This window comes from Heterocephalus glaber, unplaced genomic scaffold (genome assembly GCF_053883595.1).
Source record: "Heterocephalus glaber isolate CG9 unplaced genomic scaffold, H.glaber_assembly_v1.0 deba00000470, whole genome shotgun sequence".
NCBI lineage: Eukaryota > Metazoa > Chordata > Mammalia > Rodentia > Bathyergidae > Heterocephalus > Heterocephalus glaber.
In genome coordinates, this window is record NW_028258145.1 from 12998573 (window position 1) to 13014748 (window position 16176).

At 39.0% G+C, this 16176-nt stretch overlaps 1 protein-coding gene across 1 annotated transcript; it reads left to right on the forward strand.

Annotated features, from left to right (window-relative positions):
- The first annotated feature begins 3752 nt into the window (after positions 1-3752).
- Positions 3753-14420, forward strand: Il36g (interleukin 36 gamma). The gene is made up of 5 exons (XM_087204236.1): positions 3753-3822; positions 4338-4396; positions 4882-4989; positions 5911-6050; positions 9895-14420. Exons 2-5 carry the CDS (start codon positions 4366-4368, stop codon positions 10102-10104), a joined length of 489 nt encoding a protein of 162 aa, XP_087060362.1. The 5' UTR covers positions 3753-3822; positions 4338-4365; the 3' UTR covers positions 10105-14420.
- Positions 14421-16176: the final 1756 nt, after the last annotated feature.

Here is a 16176-nt window from a genome sequence, read left to right on the forward strand (position 1 = left end):
TAAATAAGATTTTTCCAGCTTTTGAAGATGACACAATCCCATTCTCATAAGTAAAATTATTGGGTCAATGGTATACACATTTAAAGTTTTAATAGCTCCTGCAAAATCACTTGCTGAAACAGACTGATTCACATATCCATTCATTTGGTGAGGGAATCTATTTCCTCACACCATTGCCTACTGTCTTTTTAATTTGTGTCTTCCTGATGGGTGGAAACTGAATCTCATTTATTGCTTTGATTTGCATATAGTTAATCACTAGTGTGGTTAATTATAATTACTTAAATTTATTAGTCATTTATGTTTTCTATCCAGTAAAATACTTTTTATTTCTATAGCTCATTTTATAGGATTATTTGCATTTTCCTATGGATTAGTACGAATTGCCCCCGAACTTTGGATATTAAATATTTGTTAGATGTGTTGCAAATACTTTCTCCTAATTTATCTTTTTAATTTTTCATGATGCATTTTTCCAAGCTTTGTCAAAAATTCTAAAATATTGATGGCACTCAATTTTTTTTTCGAGTTTTACATTTTATGTGTTGTGAAGTATTAGGCAAAGGCTAAGAATTCTGTCATTTAACTTTTTGTCCAAGAATTTAAAACTGTGAACATTTAACCTACAATTTTTCCTTAGATGTTACTTTATGGGATAAGTCTTTTTATTGTTTCATCATTATTGTTGTTGTCCCACATAAGTGTATAATTACCTGTTTTAAATTTAGAGAATTATATCTTTATGGTGGTCCTGTATGGCTTCATTCTTTTGTCTTAATTCATTTAATGATTGTATTTTCTTCTGTCATTTTATTGAGTAGCTTTGAGGTTATTTTTGTTAATTTGCCCATCATTTTCTAGTGAAGTAGATGAAGATGTTAAATAGCTGGTGTATATCCTAAAGTCTGGGATTTCACAGAGATCAACTTCAGGGGTTGTGATGGATCAGCTTGCAGAAAACAAGTCTTAGACCTGGCTTGGGATGCTTGGACAAGCAGAGGTCTTTGAAGATGGCCAACCATGTCACTCCACCTACCCTGGGTAAGGACTGTGGCACAGAGGTTGCCCCAAGAATTTTCTTGGCATTCCCTTGAGTTTGCAAGAGGATAAATGGCCCCATATTGGTCTCTGTGATTCATGATACCCACCAGGTTGTTCATCAGTTCAAGAGGCATAAGTGCCGGGTCTTTCCAAGGGCATCCCACCAGATGTCCAGCCTTGCTTGTAAGTATCTCTTGGAGGATCTGAACCACACTAGAATTGGCCTTCTTTGGAGCCCCAAGGATTGTGAGCATCCCAGCAGAAAGCCCTGGATTTGGATTTGGGAGTTACAGACTCTAAGTTTAGTTTTATACTAACTTGATTCTGTGCAGTTGAAACATACAAAGGCCATATAACCTTTATTACTCCATGATACCCTCTGTTTTATTAGCTTGTCAGCCCAGTTATGTGAGTAATGTGTTATAGATTGGGCATTTATAAGCAAATTTTAGAGAGTCTCATGGTGGTTAATGATCAAATTCTCTTACTCTATCTGATTTCTTTTGATGCTCTGTCAACTTAATAAGGTCATGAGCATGTTAAGTGAGTAAATTAGCAGGTCTCATTACCAAATAAAGATACACGATAGTATCTCAGAGGTTGAACACTAGAATCTGGACTAATTGTTCTATTGAAATCATATCCATATGTAAGAAATTTGCCTTTGTATTATTGGAATTTAATCCACACTTAGTGATATACATCATCATCATTGTTTTATATGATAATAAAACACAATAGAAAGAATCTAGAAACTTGGTTAGGTTAACATAGAAAAACTCTGTCTTTACATTTTTAACTATAATCAATACTGATAGTCTTCTAAAGCAAAGTGAAGGTATTATGGAATTATAATATTCATCTCTTTATTTTAAGGTGAAAGGTGTGGGGCATTTTGTTAGTAGATGGGCTCTCTGCTCTTTAATCATCAACTGCAGTGATTTAGTTCTCCCCTCATCACCATCGCTCCTTGCTATGGTTTGAGTGTGTTTCCCTCGGGTTCACATGTTGGAAACTTTCCTCAGTTGGTGATGCTGGGAGGTGATGGGACTGTTTAGAGCTGGGCCTAATGGGAGGGAACTTGGTTATTGGAGGCCCTGTCCTCAGAAAGACTTAGCACAGTTTTTTGTGAGACACCAGTTAGTTCTCACAAGAGAGGGTTGATATAAAAGAGCAAGACTGGCCACTTCTGAATCCCTGGCTACTTTGTCTTGCCGGGGGACTGCTCTCACAGCTGCTTCCACCATTGTGATGTCATCCACCATGAAGCCCTCACCAGAGGATGAATTGATGGGGCCAGCTGGTCTTGTACTCCCAGCCTCCAAAATTGTGAGCTAAGTGAACCTTTTTTCCATTATGAAATGTGTAGCCTTAAATATTTTGTTATAGCAATGGAAAACAGATTTATGTATTCCTAATTTCCTCTAATTCCTCTGCTGTTTATTCACACTAAAGTTTAAACTGGAAATGACAGAATGGATGAGTGATAGGAAATCTGGGAAACCTACATTCTCTGAATGCCAGGAATTTACTGAAAGGTCAGGACCAAGTAGACTAAGAGGCTGAAACTAAGGAGAATACATGTCACTAGACTGTACAGGCTTTTGAAATCTTCATTTTGGCACAGAAATTTCATGCTGTTCCCAGAGGATTTTGAATCAATAAAAATGAAGCCCTTTGAGTTTTGTCTCTTGGGCTTTCTGAACATCTCCTGGTTGACTCCTTCCCTCCATCTTCATGGTCTGTGCATCTACCAGACTGCATACTCTTTTTAGAGGTCTGAGATCCACTCTTCTTGAGACCCAGTCATCAGTCCTACAAGGTCCTTCATTGGAGCTATTAGGTTATTTTGTTTCCTTTTATTGCCTTCCCATAGTTGTTACTATCTGGGATCCACATCAATTCCTTCTTATTATTTACCCTTCCAGCATATGAATATCCAATTCTTCATATTCAGTCACTTTTGTTTGCAATTCCTAGTGTGGATTCAGTTTTCCAGATTGGATCCTGAATAAAACCGAGACCTAAGGTATTTCGAAGCCTGATAGTAGGACTTTATTTAATGCTGAACATCCCTAGAAAGGGAATATGTTGACTGAGGTATAATTGAGGGGTCCTTCAACAGGGCAGAGGGGACTCAAGAGATGTGACACTGGGTAGGCCTGATCGATCTGGAACTGAAGTGTATTTGAATTCATTTTCACACTTTCTCTAGGGGATAGATAAACCAGAAGCCAAAAGTGATAGGACTAGGACCTCAACAGCAAAGAACCATGCTCCTTCAAGAAAGACCATATGAGGATGAAGAGCTCGAGCAAGGAGACTCTCCCAGATCCCCTTAGCCTGCCTGTAATGGCCCAGTTTCCTCTGCTAGGAGGTGGAGCCAGTCATGTCCCAGTTTTAAACTTAGTGTGACATGGCAGGAGGGCTGAGGTTGTCTGGGGAAGTCCCTTAGTCTCTCCTTTTTGAGAAACCTAGGATCTGTCATCACCTCTATTTCTTTGTGGTTGACCTGGTAGGCTTAGTTCAGCACTTATTTCACAAGGAACCCAGACAAGTCCTACTCATTTGAAATTTCTTCATCAGAGCCTCCTGAGATCTCCTGGCAGGACGAACTGGATTTCTTTCATGTTGAACATTGATCACATCCCACCCAAGAAACTGGAACCTCCCTCTCCTCATCTAGATAAATGACCCAGGCTCTGTTAGAGCCCATTATTACCCTTAGAAGCTGATGGAACTGTGATTTGGTCCACTGGACTTAAGACCCTTCCTTGCCAGGTACAGCCCATAGCTGCAAAATCCCTCTGACTTTGGAGCCTTCTGTGCTTTGGGAATGAATAAGGGGTAGGGGCATGCTAGGATTACTGTGGGCTTTTCCCTGTGTGAGACTTGCTGTCCCCCCCCATGAAATGGCTGGGATTTGGAAGATCCACCCTGGCATGGACCCTCTCTTTCCCCTGGACAGAAACAGACACAGTGAAGGCGAGGAACCTCTGGCAGGAGGAAACACTGGCACCAGGGGGCCTGAAATTTTAAAGGTCAAATGTCATGCCTGGGATTGGGATTCCTAGGGAGATAACATTCTTGGCTGGATCTCTGGGTGGAGGATAATTCTACTTGGTCACCCCTCCCTCAGACTTCTGTGAAGTCCTGGGTAGTGGCTTAGGTCTTCTGACTAGAGGTTTATGTCAAGTCAGGTTATTATTATTCTAATAAGAACTTGAAGAACAGTGTCCTAGGAAGGTCTTAGAAATGTTGCCTGAGGCTTATCTGTTCTACCTCTGTACCCACAGATGCAGAGCTAACCCCACTTTGCCAACTATGGAAAACCCTAAAAACATTGTTTATGGAAGTAATGTTGGGATGGGGCTATGGTGACCTGGTTCACTTGCAGTCATATCTGTGTCCTCTGGATACCCCAGGATCTCTTTCTCTCCCTGTGTATGATGCTTGGTCCTGTCCACCTGCTACTGGGCTGTGGGCTTCCAGAGGGTGGGGGTCATTGCTCATTCACTGCTCTAGCTCCATTTCCTAGCATTGTTCCAAGCATTGAGGAGGTCCATAAAAGAATAGCTGGGCCTTGACACACATGTGCTGTGGGACTATCATTATCCTCTTCCTTGATGGTTTGCCCTCTTATACCATTTATTGGCCTTCATAGCCTTTGATCTCTTCAGTAGAGCCAATAGCTTTACTGGATAAAAGGGCTAGGCTGCTGGGTTTTGGAGCATAAACCTCTGGTCTTCTATGTTGAAGGACCAAGATTAGGTGATTTTTCTCTTGAGTGAAGCAACTTTGGCCTTCATGTTTATTCATTATTTGTTTCCATCCGACCAGCAAGAGATTCCTCACAGCTTGGAAAGATCCCTGATTTGGATCAGCAGGCGTGGATCCTTCAGGGTCAGTCACTTGTGACTGTTCCACGGAGTAATAGTGTGGTGTCAGGTGAGTGCTCATCCTGTGGCAGTTCCACACTTTATGCTGGTAGTGGCCTTTTGTTAAAGCATAAGTACTAATGCTTGATTGCACTTTATAGAGTAACTAAAGTTAACAGTGATGTATATTCCAAAATAGCTAGAAAAGTAGTTTTGAATACTCTCACCTCAAAGAAATGATAAATGTATGAGGTAATGGATGTGTTAATTACCCCAATTTGATCATTATTGCATTGTATACAAATATATCAAATCATCACATTGCACCCCATAAATGTGTACAATTATAATGTGTGCAAAAAGCCTAGATTTCAATGGGGTGTACCTGGAAGGGACAGAATTTCACACCTGGCTGGGAAGAGAAGTCACTGAAGAGGTTACTTTTAGATTAGGATAATGAAATCAGATATGGTAGAGGAGCCTCCTAGGGACTAGAAGAGTTGCATTTTGATCTGAAGCAGCTGATCTGTCCTATGGTAGGGAATTAGCTTGTTCTATTTGACCTCAAGATATCCTAAAAAGACTAAATGGGTGTGTGACACAGGAAGACACATTTCAAAATCACAATAGGCGGAACTTGCTAATGAACAGGGCTCTCTGAGGATCAGAGGTGCTTCTGGGAGTAGGAGCTTCCCATTTCCAGGTGTTCAAGTACAGGTTTCAAAATCTCAAGAGCAAAGCCTGCCATTTATTTAACTTTCTTTGCTCCATTTACTAAGGCAGTGATTTTCCATATGGGAAGGATGGATAAGTGCCTGAATGGATATAACTGTTGGCCATTTCGTGAGTCTGGGATAGCAAGAATTACATTCTTTTGAATCTTCCAGCCCAACCTGGAATACACTACTTTGGAAAATCAGAACTAGAAGAACTATTCCATTTCCCTGACTTCAGAAGAAAACTGACCCCTCTCCTGCTTTTATCTCTGTAGTTACTGTCACTGTTATACCATGCAAGTATACAGAGTCCCTTGAGCAAGACAAAGGGACTCCCATTTATCTGGGGATCCAGAATCCAGATATGTGTCTGTGCTGTGAGAATGTTGAAGGACAACCCACATTGGTGCTGAAGGTCAGTGACTAAGAAAAGTAACATTTAATTCTTTTATTTTTATTTTTTAAGAAAAGTAACATTTTAAAAAGCCAATGTTGCTTTACAAGAGTTTTATTTGACAGAAAACCTAATATTATAATCGAAAAAGAAATATCATTTTCTTAAGTGTATTTATTCCTAACTCCTACTGAGTAATATGTATCCAAGAGACTTTAATTTATCCTGCCCTTTACTGGTTGAGGACTTCTGTCTTTTTTAAATTTTGAGATGTTCTCAGTCACTGTTTCTTCAATATATTCTCTACATAATTCTGCCATATCTTTCCTTTTGGAATTCCTATTCATCCGTCACTGGAACTCTTAGATTTCACTTCTTAGATTTCAGTACCTGATACTCTGTCATCTAATTTGCCATACTTTCTACCCTTCACATTTTATTTTATTTTTTGGTACCGGGGATCAAACTCAGGACTTGCACTTGTGAGGCAGGTGTGGTGCCACTAAGATAACCCCCTGGCCAACTTTTTACTTTTTGTTTGTGGTGCATTCTAGAAGAATTTCTTGGTTCAATTTTCTACTTCATGATAATATTTTCAATCTTATCTCCTAAGTCATCCTCTAGCATTTTTTTAAAAAGTCAACTTTTACTCTTTTATTTTCTCAACTCTCTGGTTGATTTTATATAGACATATCTGTCTATATAAAATATATGTATGTATATATATAACTACATGTATGCATATGTATTTGTTCTTATTCATTAACTTTAATTCATTTCATTCAACTCAATCCAATTCAGTTCATCAAATGTATGCCTACTTAAGTGGCTTCTAGCACCATGCATGTTCTTGAGATATGTCCTGGCACAGATGGCAAAGAGCCCTAACCACACAGGACTTTGATTCTAGTGGGAGGAGAGAAACAGCAGACAATACACACAGTAAACACATTAGTGGGTAAATCTGTGATGTCTTAAAAGGTGTCTGTCTCTTTGAAAGGAACAATTAGAGCAAGATAAAGAGACTGCAGCGTCAGGAGCGGAGGTGGAGAGTGTCAAGCTGCAGTTAGGAACAGTGCAGTAGGCGTCCCTGTGATGGTGAAATCTAGGCAGAGAGAAGGAGGCAAGAGAATTAGTCAGCAGGGCATCCACTGAATGCAAGTCTCAGGACCAGTGAAGGCAGAGGTGTGGGAGTGAAATGAGGAGGGAGGAATTCAGAGAGAAAAATCCAGACCAGGAAGGGCGCGTTGGCTTTCTTTGGACTTGGACTTATGATCTCAGTGAAGTGATTTGAAAGAAGAGTGACATGAATGAATTCAGTTTTAAAAGGATCACACTGGCTTCCAGTTGATCACAGGCTGTAGGGGCAAGGGTAAAAGTCCTTCAGGAGGCTTTGGAGTGAGCTAGGTGTGATTAGAAAGGCCAGATGACAGCAATGGAGGTAGAGAGAAGCAGTCTGATTTTGGAAATATTTATTAGCACATGAGTGTGATAAATAGAATGAGGACTGGGAATTACATGCTCAGGTAAGTCAGCTTTCTGCTGTGTTTTTGTCCTCAGATGAAGACTGAGACTGGTCCATTGCACTCGGCCATGTGTGGGACATTGAGGACCTTGGTGAGGACAGTGTCAGTATGGTAGTGAGGGTGAAAGTTTGGAGTAAGTTTGAAGAGAGAAATCACAAGAGAAACCAGACAGCAAATACAGGCAGCTGTTATGAAGAGTTTTCTGCAAAGGGGGACTGGCAGTGGTGCCACATAACAAAGTTTTAGCCAGTGATGAACCATATGTAGGATGATAGTCTTCTAAGATTCTGTCATCTAGTGACATCATAGCTGCCTTAATTTGTGTAAGTACACTATACAATGTTGACAGTGATGAAAATTCCTAATGATGCTTTTCTCAGAATGTACCCATGTCATCAAGTGACATATGACTATGTTTTAAAAATGATAGAAATGAAAACAAATTATGCTGATGGGAGTGACTGAATAGAGAAACAAAACTGATGAAGAACAAGAGAGCACAGAGAAAGGCTAGAGGAATGCCTTTAAACTGGTAGCCATAGATGAGACCCACCACCCAGCCCAACTCAGGGAAGGAGGCACAAGTGTGGGTGAGATGTGCTGGGGTCCTTGTTGTAGCATGGTTTGTGGAAGTTCTCTTTCATGGATCTGCTTTCTCATCAGAAAGGAGTAAAATAAAGATGGTGGAAGAGGTAGAGAGTTTGAAATGAGAAGGCATTTGTTAAACAATCAGCCAGGGGCTCTTATCCATGTTGAGAAATGCAGTGATGTATGATTCTGATGATAATTATGTGATTGATGGGTAAATATGCTACATTTAGAGAGTGATGGCCAAATCTGACATTAATTATATGATTGAGAGATAAATATGCTAAGTTTAGATAGTGATGCAAAAATAATGCAGAATATAATAATGGAGAAAATAACACATGAATGAGGCAGTGATGAGTGAGAGGTGGGATTTGAAATCTCTGGTGAGGATGTTCAGTAAAGTTCTCTCTAAGGAAGGGATATCTGAGGTGAATCCTGAGTTATAGGAAGGAGCCAGCTTGGGCAAGTGTGGGGCTGGAGTGTCCAGGTAGAATAAGTACCAAGACCCTGGACAGGCACATGTTGGTGTATTGAGGGGGAGGCTGAAGGCAAGTAAGGCAGGAGCAGAATTAGCATTTAGAGAGTAGTAAGAGGTAAGAACAGTGAGATAGGCAAGAGCTGGTTGATGTAGACCCTGAAGGCTTTGTTAGAGAGTTTGGATTTCATGGTAATTACAACAGAAAATGATGCAAGAAATGTAAGGCAGAAAAGAACATGATTTTATTTACTATATTTATTTCAGTTTAAAGTTTGCTCAACTACTTTGTGGAGAATGGTTGATTCACCGAGAAGAGTTACGAAGTCACCATGATCATCCAGTGCAGAGGGGGAGATAGCTTGGGTTGGGTGTTGGCAATATATGTGGAAATGAGGGGAAGGAGAAGCAGCTCAATCCAGGAAATGTTCTGAGTCTACAGAACTTACTGCTGGGTTAGATGTTGGGTGATCAAAGAAAGAGGTATCAAGGAAAACTCCTAGGCTTTTGGTCACCCAAAGAATCAGATAAGTAGCTTGAAATGATTAACTGAATAAAGGAATCCTGTGGGAGAAGAAATTCTTCACTCAGGATGTAATGTGGCTAAACTCTAAAGACCATTCCTGTCTCTCTTGAGATCTTATACATATGTGACTTACAAAAACTTATTTCACCAAAATATACAATATATGCATATACAACATGTGGACATAATAATATATTTATATAATAATAAGGGCATTTTGATTGCTCTACTTACTTTGCTCCTTTGGATGAAAAATCTTTTTCTTTGTTAGATATTTTTATGTCTAGTTCATGATGTTGATCTTTCTCAGATCTTCTGGAATTGTTCAGAAACACAAATACCAACCTATCTGTTCTTTGCTGAAACAGTTTCCCTTGCAGGGTGATGGCTGTCACTGCTCCTGCTTTGGTAAGGGAGGTCCTTGGCTTGAGATTTGTGTCTTAGTCTTAAGGGATTCTTTCAGCCTATTGTGTGAGAAGAGGACCAACTGATTGTTCAAACAAGGCTGCTTGTTCATTAATCTGTCCTTTTATCCTTCTTATGATATCCTGTTCCTTGTATTCTTTCTATGACAAACTCCTTGGATTTGAAGGTAGGGTTGGGAAGATGAGATTTTATGTGTTTGATCTGATACTTCCTTGAAATACATTTTTCTAGTCCAACTCACGTGAATAAGTTTTTCCTGAACTTTGAAATCTCCATTGGCTGCTTCCATTTGTCCCATGAGTATCCTCTCTCACATTTCAGGAGAAGAAGATTTTGGATCTGTACAACCAACCCCAGCCTGTGAAGCCCTTCCTTTTTTACCGCTCCCATACAGGAAGCACCTCCACCTTTGAGTCTGTGGCCTTTCCTGGCTGGTTCATTGCCTCTTCCAAGAAAGATGACCCCATCTTCCTCACTTCAGACCAGGGAAAATCATACAACATAAACTTCAATTTATATATAGAAGCTTGAACTCAGCTTGGAGATGGTAGCTTGCTCAGAGGTCCTTAAATTTTCAAAGTTCTAGCATATGTTCCTCTGTATGCTCTCAGTGCCATTTTCACACCAGTGCTGAGAAGTGAACAGGCTGCTGTTACCACCTTGTGTTCTGGATGAAGAAACAATGGCTTTGTGGCCACTGAAGGCCAGAATGCGAACTCAGAACAGAGATTGGGTGATGTATGGCTCTCCTCTCTAGCAGAAGCTGTGCAGCCCACAGGACACAATGCATGAGAAATGTTTCCCAGTGCTATGGTGCTGTGGTGTTATGGTGATTGAAACCACGGGATCCCTGGGAATAGCAACACCCTTATTTTCAGGTGATTGGTCTTTTCCATACCTGGATTTTACATGCTCACAATATCAAATATTCTTGCATTTGAGTCGTGTGAGATTCTGGCTGATATTTATTGAAAATGTGATTTCTTTGGACCTTGAGAAGTTGGGCACCATATAGGGCTGGTTGTACCAGAACAGAGACTTTTGGATTCTAGAAGGAACTACCAGATTTAGAACAATTAGAGCTACTCTATAACTACACTGAACTGCAATGTCTACTTCTGGGAGCTTGATCTGAAGACACTGCCTGTCAATTCATGGATGACTGTGCATGGGGCTGGAGATACTGCTTTTTCTCCCACCCTCAGAGAATGAAGAACAAAGATTATAATTAAGAATATATGGCAATAAAACATTAACTTTTGTTGCTTAGAGTTTAAAAAAAGTTTTAAGTTTCATGACAAAATAGTGCATGCTTATGTTTACAAGCAATCTTTCCTACCCTAGTCCTATTTCTTTCCATAAGGCATCTTCTGTTTTGGCTTTTTTATCCCATATTCCTCCACGTGTTTAGGTGTGTGGTCTTGGTTTCATTTCACAAATTACCAATTTTAGGCATTATTTTTTTTAACAAATAGATATCATTTGTATCTCCACTGAACAAAGGTAATATTGCTTTTCATCTGTTTTCTAAAAATTAATATAGGCTCTGAGTCAAGCAAAGTGGTTCTTACAGACAGTGGATTACCCTCAGGAGGTAACTGACTGTTGGAAAATACTCTAGGGTGAACTTTTAGTCTTCTTTTCAGGATTTGGATAATTTTAATTAATGGCATTACCTCTTTCAGTCTTTTTGTTTTATGTGAGAAGAAAGGGAGGCATATGGAGTGGACAAGATTTTCTAAGGGCGGTATTAACATTTAGTAGTAGAATTGGAAATAATGACACTCTTGATTTTTTTGTCTTTAAGTTTCTGTCCACTGGATGTTATGAGACACTGTGTGAGAAATCAGCAACATTCTCCTGAGCAAACAGCCTAGCAAGTCATAGCCATCTCACTCCCATCATTGGGACTGTCCTTATCTTAGGTGTTAGCAGATGGCCCACCCAGGGCAGAACACCTCTGGCCACCTAACCGTCATTATGCATCTATGACAAAAGTGATGAAATTCATTTATTGCATACAGTGATTCTCAAATTTGAAATACCAGAATCACCTGGGGTGTGCACGAAAACCCCAGTGGCTCCACATCTAGTAAATTAAATCACCCTCTCTTAGGAATGACAACTTATTAGGTTTAGGGTGGGGCCTAACAATATTTTGCCAAGGATCTTAGAGAATCCTGATTGGTGAACCAAATGTGGGAAATAAAAAGACTCAGATTAATCATATTTGAGATAATCTGTGTGTTTCTACAGAAATACGGGGATGTTAAAATGTATATAGTTCTTGCTTATTTTGTTGAAATTTACTTTGAGGTTTTTCTCTGTTGGGTGATTTGGTCTAGTGAATTGAACAAAATAATTTGTATAAAATATGTTCAAGCTTTCAAATATACTTTCATAATATTCCAGAGTTAGAAAGAACTCATGTTTCTATCAAACAGTGAATGGATAAATAAGTCATGTGTATTTGATACTAGTAACCAATAAAAAGAGATTAACTACTGATAGATATTAAAAAAGGTGAATGTTAAAAATGTTACTGAGGATGCCATACACAAAGGGTACATATTGTATAAATTCATTTATACAAAGTTCAAGAGTAGGCAAAAATAACCTTTGTATCAACCTATCAAAGAACAAAAACAGTGGTTGCTTTGGCAAGGAAAGAACAAACTTTCTTTTTTTGCTTAAATTCTTTTATTAGTACATTTTAGGTATACAATATGTTTACATTTATCATTGGGTATTTGTATCTGTAGTATGGAGATACCTCAAAGAACTAGGGCTAGAGGTCCCATATGGCCCAGGTATTCCTCTGCTGGGTATCTTCCCAAAAGAATTAAAAGAATCATACCACAGCGATATATGTACACCCAAGTTTATAGCAGCTTAGTTTGTAATAGCTAAAGCTTGGAAACAGCCCAAATGCCATCAACTGGAAACTGGATAAAGAAGATGTGGTTTTTTAAAATAAAGTGGAGTACTACTCCGCCATAAAGACCGAGAAACTAAAGATATTTATAGCTAAATGGATGCCTATTGAGGCCATACTCTTAAGTGAAATAAATAGGACACACATGTGCAAGAACAAACTTTCTTAAAAGCTACCATAGAGCTAAAATTGGAGACACTGAAACTATCAAAAACCCACAATGGCTTTCCACTCCATACACCAGCATAGTAAGCCAGAAATCACTGGAGTAATGCTTTCCATTTTGTGAAGTAAAAGGATTTCTACTGTAGAATTCCATACCCAGACAATCCATTAATTATGAGTAAAACAAACCATTTTCAAAGATGGAAGATTTATTTCCATGCATTTTATTTGAGAAGTGAGCATAGAATGCTCTGCCCAAATAAAAGATTAAGCTAAAACAAAAAATGTGGACTCTTGGAAGCAGGAAATCTTCAACAGAGAAAAGCAGTGTGAACCTGTAGGACAGTGATAAGAGGGAGATCTTAACAGCCAGCCAGGCAGAGTGAAGAAGTTGGAGGCCCGGGGGTAGGGGGAAAACAAACCTAGAAGACAGCATGCCCTATGTGTTTGAATGAACTGGGAAGAGGTTCTGACAGCAGGGAAAATCCAAGGGATAATAAACTTCAAAGAAAAAATAAGCAAAAATAAAACAAAATTAAGACAGTTCTTCATTCCAGAGAAAATATTAAATTATTAAGGCGAGGAACCCTAATGAAAGTTTACTGTGTGGCCCAAGTCAACAGTGTTTAGACTGCAATAATAATTTAAACTTGGTATGGTGATCTATCCAAAATTATGTAAGCATTTTGGGAATGTATGTGGGTGGATAGAGGTGTGTGCATAGGGGACCTAGGTAAGTTGTGTATAAAAAAGTTCAAATTTTTATCTTTCATGAAAAGATATCTACACATAAAGGCTAACACTGAAAAAGAAGTAGCCATATACATAGTGTTCTGAGATGTGCAGGTATGTTTCAAAAGCATTTAGAGTTAAAAGTGGTTGTAGCAGGAAATGGTGGCTGTTCTGTTTTGTAACAAAAACTCAAATTACTCATTGACTTTTAAATTATGTGCAAGCATAATTTTGATGAATCTTAGAAACAACAAAAAAAATCCACACTTCCATATTGGCTAGGCTGTGCTCTGAAGAGGCAATGTGATATTTAGCTGAAAACGTGAGCTGCCAGGAGCCAAAATTCCAAACACAAGCTTCATTTCTTACTACTCTGACGTTTCCCTCTATTGTATAGGTTGGAGATCAAAAGTAGTTCTCAAGCTAAAAGGGGGATGAGCACATGCCATCCACATGGTAAGGAGTGGAGGGTATAGAAAGGGCACTTCTCAGAGCTACAGTGGTGTCACCCCCCCTCATAGCTTTGTGTGAGCCAACTTACTAAAATGAGTCATTATGGTTTGTGTGCCCCCTTCTTAGGGGCTGCTGAAGCCTAAGCAAACAGAGGCTACATTTAAGTGAGGCTTTTGTTCTTGGAACTGGAAAGATCAGAGCCAAAAAGACTGACAAAATTTATTTTTGTACTATATGGAATACTCAGGCTGTATCCATGGTCTTTGAATGTACTGATGCTGTTAAGTACATCAGTTGTCTAGCCCTAAACATTTGAATTTAAAGTAATTTTGCATTGCTACTAGCACTCTGCCTATTTTAAGAAAACTGTGATTGCTAATTTTGTGCCAGGATTGGAGGCATGGACTGGAGAAGTTGTCCTTGGTTTTTGCATTGGAAACATGCACCATCAGTCCTTCTGTAAGACATTGTCCTGAGGCTGCCTTGGCTTGGGACCAAGTATATAAAGAGGGACTAAGTGTTTTCACTCTTCATGAGCTCATGCATTTAGATTATAGTATAATATCACATATTTACATTTATGACATCCACAAAAGGATTATATTTTTCATTTTTATAAGGTTTAGATAAAAAAGATTTTGCTAACTTTCTGATACTGTCACCAGACTGGGCCTGAGAAAGTCCCCTTTGTGCACATTTGGAATGTAGATCCACTCTACCTACAGAATAAATTTGCTGACACTCGATCCAGAAAGAGTTTTCAGGACTAGCCACTAAGAGGCACAGAAAAAAATTATTTAGGAAGGAAAAGTATACATTCAAGAGTGGTGTGTGAGTGTTCAGAGAATGTGAGGCATTATGGTCTGGGGATAGGTACATTTTGGGGGACTTTGGGGTGGAATCTATGGAACCTATAAATCTATGGAAAGAGGACATGAAACATGATGTCTCTTTCTGGAAGGGAAGGGTGACAGCCCATTCACAGGTGATAGCCATCACAGGTGATGGAACCATAGTCATCCATAGGGGGAGAGGCTCATTTTACAGGTGAAAATAAATTACCAATGCCTATTTGCAGGAAAAAAAGAGAATGCCCAAGGCCCATTTATAGGTAAATGAAATGGCCAAGGCTCATTTATAGATAAAAAGAGAATAACCCAGGCTTATTGAAACTTGGGGAAAAAATTAAACTAGGTTTGTGTCCTGAAGCTGCAGTTTTAATTAAAATTACTATTTTAAAATTGTGATTTCTTTGTCTCCTTTCTGCCTATCATTATTTTTTGTATCCTACCTATTATCCACCCTCCCTGACTTTGATCCCTTTTCTTTCCATTCTTTTTTTTTTTTTTTTGGTACTAGGGATCGAACTCATGACCTTGCATATGCAAGGAAGGTGGTGGCACCACTGAGCTAAATCCCTGGTCCTGATCCCTTTTCTTAAAGAAGGCAGAGGGGCCAAAGATCCATCTTCTTATAAAGACTGCTTCAGGCTGAGGAGGGGCTATGACCCTGCTTAGCCAGGGATCAAAAACATTGTCCTTATTTATCTAAGAAGACATAGGAATAGGGGGTCCCACTGTTTGAAGAAACATCATTTTTTAATAATTAGAAATACAATACATTATGCATGCAATACATTAGCCCAATACAACATTACATCAGGCAACAAAAGAATTCCTAAGTATCATAGTTGAAAAGTACAAGAATTTTTTCTCAGCAGGTTGTTCCAGAGAGCCAGGATATCAGCAAGTCACTGAAGCTTAAGAAACAGACTAACATTGCATCAATTTATGAATGCAAATCTTGTAACGCAAAAGACATATTTGTGTTGTCAGGAACCTATACATAACATTCTGTTTTGATAATAGCACAGGTTACATTTTGTGCTGCAATTAGAATATCTAGGCCCATTGAATTTTGTAAAATGTCTTTTATCATTTTTACTTCAGAACTTAGTAATTGGATCCCCTCTCTACTGTCATTTAGAACACTGTGTATATTTGGCAAAAAAACCATAATATGCCACATGATATCTTCAATATCTGTTTGGGGAGTAAAGACGGAAACTAAGTGATCATACCAGTGAAAAACTGATCTGGTTCACTGATGGTGCAAGATAGGGGTTTAGTTGGTTGGTCTAAAGTTTTAAACTAGTACCATTGTACCCATGGATAGCCTAAAGTACATCTTCCTATCCACCCTGGAGGCAACTATGTTCATAGAAATGTGCCAAAAAAAAGAGATTGAGTACTGACTGGGGCTGGTCATTTTATCCCAGCTCTTGTTTTTTAATCAGTAGTGAACAAGTGAGTATCTCT

Excerpts from the sequence above, each read along its gene's own strand:
- Il36g (XM_087204236.1), top strand. The coding sequence starts at position 4,366 with ATGGAAAACCCTAAAAACATTGTTTATGGAA. Across the intron at positions 4,990-5,910 it reads GAGTAATAGTGTGGTGTCAG|TTACTGTCACTGTTATACCA; the intron begins GTGAGTGCTCAT and ends TTATCTCTGTAG. Across the intron at positions 6,051-9,894 it reads AACCCACATTGGTGCTGAAG|GAGAAGAAGATTTTGGATCT; the intron begins GTCAGTGACTAA and ends CTCACATTTCAG.